This window comes from Cebus imitator, unplaced genomic scaffold (genome assembly GCF_001604975.1).
Source record: "Cebus imitator isolate Cc_AM_T3 unplaced genomic scaffold, Cebus_imitator-1.0 Scaffold29, whole genome shotgun sequence".
Classification (NCBI taxonomy): domain Eukaryota; kingdom Metazoa; phylum Chordata; class Mammalia; order Primates; family Cebidae; genus Cebus; species Cebus imitator.
The window spans coordinates 8270691-8275774 of NW_016107344.1; the positions used below are offsets into that span (position 1 = coordinate 8270691).

General features: G+C 34.8%; 1 protein-coding gene across 2 annotated transcripts in view; it reads left to right on the forward strand.

Annotated features, from left to right (window-relative positions):
* The window catches only part of PIBF1 (progesterone immunomodulatory binding factor 1), a 233993-nt gene that overhangs the window by 41872 nt on the left and 187037 nt on the right, over positions 1 to 5084 (forward strand). For both annotated transcript variants that reach the window (XM_017523632.2, XM_037736793.1), the window contains exons 7-8: positions 3706 to 3814; positions 4423 to 4604. In XM_017523632.2, the coding sequence (XP_017379121.1) occupies positions 3706 to 3814; positions 4423 to 4604 (291 nt within the window). The remainder of the gene's footprint in view (positions 1 to 3705; positions 3815 to 4422; positions 4605 to 5084) is intronic.

Sequence of the window (5084 nt, forward strand, 5' to 3'; positions counted from 1 at the left end):
TTCCCTAGCGTTAAGCATCTTTTCCTGTGCTTATTGGCAATCTGTACATCTTCTTTGGGGTGATAGTCATTCAGGTCCTTTGCTAACTTTTTAATTGGATTATTTGCTTTTTTATTGTTGAGTTGTAGGAGTTCTTTATACATTCTAAATATTGGTTCCCTGGGAGATATATGATTTGCAAATATTTTCTCCCATTGCATGGATTGCATTTCACTGTATTGATAGTGTCCTTTGATGCACAGAAGTTTTTATTTTGATAAAATCCAATTTATTTATTTTTGTTGCCTGTGCTTTTGTTATCCAAGAAATCATTGCCAAATCTAATGTCCTGAAGGTTTCCCCCTATGTTTTCTTCTAAGAGTTTGATAGTTTTCTGGTTACATTTAGGTCTTAAATCTATTTTGAGTTTATTTTTGTATATGGTATAAGGGAAGGATCTAATTTCATTCTTTGGCTTGTGGATATTCAGTTTTCCTCACATATTCATTAAAAAGACTGTCCTTTCCCTCATGGAATGGTCTTGGCATCCTTGTCAAAAATCAATTATAATATATGTGATAGTTTATTTCTGGACTCTCTATTGTACCCCATTAGTTTGTTTGTCTTTAATGCCAATACCATACTATGTTGATTAATGCAGATTTTTGGTAAGTTTTAAAATCGGTAGTGTAAGACCTCCAACTTTGTTCTTTCTCAAGATTGTTTTAGTTATTCAGTATCCCTTGAGATTCCATATGAATTTTAGGATGCATTTTTCTATTCTTGTAAAAAACATCATTGGAATTTTGATAGGGATTGAATATATAGATCACTTTGATTAGTATTGACATCTTAACAATATTGTCTTTCAATCCATGAACACAGAATGCATTTCCATTTATTTCTGTCTTTTAAATTTTCTTTCATTAATGTTTTATAACTCTCAGTGCAGATGTCCTTTGCCTCCTTAATTAAGTTTATTTCTAATTATTTTATTCTTTTTGATGCTATTGCAAATGGAATTGTTTTCTTAATTTCCTTTTTGGGTTGCTCATTGTTAGCATATAAAAATGTAACTCGCCAAGTGTGGTGGCTCACGCCTGTAATCCCAACACTTTGGGAGGCTGAGGCAGGCAGATTACGAGGTCAGGAGTTTGAGACCAACCTGACCAACATGGTGAAACCCCATCTCACCTAAAAATACAAAAATTAGCCGGGCGTGGTGGTGCGTGCTTGTAATCTCAGCTACTCAGGAGGCAGAAGCAGAAGAATCACTTGAACCTGGGAAGTGGATGTTGCAGCGAGCCGAGATTGCACCATTGCACTCCAGCCTGGGCGACAGAGTGAGACTCCATCTAAAAAAAATGCAACTGAATTTTATGTGTTGGTTTTGTATCCTACAACATTGCTGAATTTATTAGTTCAAACAGTTCTTTTGTGGAATCCTTAAATTTTTCTACATACTAGGTAATGTCATCTGTGCACAGAAATAATTTTACTTTCTTTATAATTTGAATGCTTCTTTTTCTTTGTGTAATTGTTTTGTCTAGAACTTCCAATACTATTTTCAATGCAGGTGTCTTGTTCCTGATCTTAAAGGAAAAGCTTTCAGGGTTTCACCATTGAATTTGATGTTAGCTGTGGGATTTTCACATTAGATTTTTAAAAGCCTTTTATTATTTGCCTATCCTGAGGCTACAAAGGAAACTCAAGAAACTTTTCTCTCTGGATTTCACCTGCACCATATATAATTTGGGCCAATTCTTTCTTCTTGAGGTTATCAAACAATCTCGGAGGTCCTGGTCTTTGTTTCTCACAAAGAGAAACAAAGGCTGGGACCCTGAAAGCTGAGTACTAAGTAGGTTTTCCTCAGGGGGCTCTCTACTTTAAACTTTAATTCTCTAACTGTAGCTGGTTATACTTGATTAAGAGAGCATCATTCTTATATTTCCAACACAGTCTTATTTGTATAACCATATTTGCCAATTATTAATATATCCTGGTTAAAAGGAGGACAAGTTCTTATTGAACCTGTACAGATCACTATATTACCATGAAAAGTAGAATACCTAATTTGAATTTGTGAATTCTACAGAGGGTGGGGGTGTCAGAGAAAAAGATAATTTGTAAATGTTTTGTTTCAGTTTACAAATGCCACATCTACTAAATTGTTATGGGTTAAAGATATGTAAGGGTTAAAGATATGGGTTAAAGATATGTAAGAACGACAAGGCTGTGTTATATATCCAGAACATAGAACAACATCAACAATATTAAACAAAAGCTACAATAATCCCTCATCAGATAATTCAATCATAAATGATTAACTCTTGTTCTGATGGACTTGGGGTTGGCAGTCTCATGAATCCACCTGCTTCTCAACTGAAAAGAAATTTTGGAAATCCTCAGTCTATTCGTATGGTTTTAAAGTTGTTGAAGCAGTGACTTCAGAAGCTAGCCAGGCACAGTGGCTCATGCATGTAATTCCAGAAGTTAGGGAGGCTTAGGTGAGAGGATTGCTTGAGGCCAGGAGTTAGAGACCAGCCTGGCCAAAAGCAGACCCTCATCTCTGCAAAAAACAAACAAACCACCACCACTAACAACAAAAACACCCCAGCCTGGCATAGTGGTGCACACCTGCAGTTCTAGCTACGCAGACGCCTGAGGCAGGAGAATTGCTTGAGCCCGGAAATTAGATGCTGCAGTAAGCTATGATTACAACACTGCACTCCAGCCTGGGTGACAGAGCGAGACCCTCATCTCAAAAAAAAAAAAAAAAAAAAAAAAAAAAAGATTTTATAAAAATTGCATATAAAAGCACAAAATAAAATTTAAAACATTTTAAAATTAAGAATAAACATTTTAAAAATAAAAAAGCACAAAGTACTTGTAATGCGTATCAGAATATTAATACTGATAGTCATCTTTACTTATTGGGTTTGTAGGTGATTGTTATGTTGTGCTTTGCTCAGTTTTTCTTCAATAAACATAATGCTTTGTTAACCAGAAGAAAAAAAGACTTTCTAAAAGTGTTTGAAAAGCTGATGCAAAAGAAAACAATTCCTAACAGCCCTCTCTTTGGAAATACCAGGTGGGTCAGTGAAATAAAGTGCAAAGGGACTGCTTCTGACTGCAGAGAAGTAGTTAAGAGTTAGTAAATTGATTTCTCTGCTCATTTTAAAAAATGTCTGTTATAGGTTTTAATCCAATTCTTGGTATAACTTTTTTTTGGGGTACTTGCTTTAAAATGGGAATTAAAATCTGGGTAATCATAAACAATTTGTGAATGAAATGGTCACAAGAATGCCTGCTTGTGTATCTCTATGCAATCTAAATGATAAGTTGTGAGTGTTTTTTGACCTTAACTGAACTGAAAGCCTAGAGCCATGTATACATTCTTTAAAAGTTTTGACCTTAAGATAAGATTGAAGATGACTAGTGAAAAAATACCAAATCTACCTTAGTAAGTTTTATTATTTACTGGCTTATGTAGTTTATGTATTTATTCCTTAGAAGTGATAAATTGGTATTTATGTATCTGAACAAGATCTGAAATAGAGTTCCTTCTAAATCTGAAAAGTAGATACTTTATAGTTAATGGAATTACACTCAAGCCCCATTGCTAGTGTCTCTATTCAGTGTCCTAATACATAGTCAACCCTTTAAAAATGTTTATTGTAAAAGGGGATGCAAAATTACATGTCTATTTGAATTTTCTTTTAATAGTGAACGTGATGCATTTGAACAAGAAGTAATTGAGCTTAGGAGAAAACATGAAATACTTGAAGCCTCTCACATAATTCAAACAAGAGAAAGAAGTGAATTATCAAAAGAGGTAAGCTTACGAATAGAGTCACTTATATTTTATTGTACAGTATTAGTGAAAAAAAATAGCCCAGAGTAGATTTGAGGGAGAGACATGTTTTTAATATACTTGGTTCCCAAAAAGAGACTTTTTTTTTATTTTACTTTTTTTTTTTTTTTTTGAGATGGGAGTCTTGCCCTGTTGCCTAGGCTATTGTGCAGTGCTGTGATCTTGGCTCACTGCAACCTCTGCTTCCTGGTTTCAAACAATTCTCCTACCGCAGCCTCCCCGGTACCTGGGATTACAGGCATGTGCTACCATGCCTGGCTAATTTTTACATTTTAGTAGCCAACAGCATGTTGGCAAGGCTGGTCTTGAACTCCTGACCTCAGATGATCCACCTGCCTTGGCCTCCCAAAGTGCTGGGATTACAGGCGTGAGCCACCATGCACGGCCCCAAAAAGAGACTTTCGTAGCTATTTTTGGATTTTAAAGAAAGGCATTCTAAGAATTAGGCCTTTTTAAAAGGAAAATTGTCATGTGGTGAATGAAAACATGAAGGAAAGAAACTAATACAGTCAACCTTGAAAAGTAAGATGGCATCACTCTGTATGATTTTTGTGTCTACATGTATGTAGGTGGCCACCTTACAGCAGACTGTTACTTTACTGCAAAAGGATAAAGAATATCTCAATCGCCAAAACATGGAGCTTAGTGTTCGCTGTGCCCATGAAGAGGATCGACTTGAAAGACTTCAAACTCAACTTGAAGAAACCAAAAAGGCTAGAGAAGAGATGTATGAAAAATACGTAACATCCAGGCAAGATTTACATTATTTCCCACATAAATAGATGTCAATTAACACATTTTCTTTGAGGGAACTGTTGGCTTTGGGGAAGATAGTGATTTTTTAAGATGTATAGGACAATATAAAATAATATGTAATTTTATTTTCTTATACGATATTCCTTTCCAGTTAATATTTTAAAAGACAATGGTTTTTTCAACAATATGAAAAGCCTGTTTCTTTTAGATAGAGAGATATGTGCTATGTCAATTTTTTTTGTGTGACAGAATTTTAAAAATTCCTATGACTAAGATCTCTGTAGAAGTATTTTTTAAAAGAAAGTATGAAAGTATCTCTATAGAATTATATTTTGGAAGAAAACCTCAGTATGCTAACGATTTCCTAACTGTGTGAAATGTAAAAGAATTATGAAGAGGTGGTATTACAATGTATTTTAACTTACATGCCCTTGAGTCAGACTCCCTGTGTTTCAGTCCTGCCTTATTTCTTCTA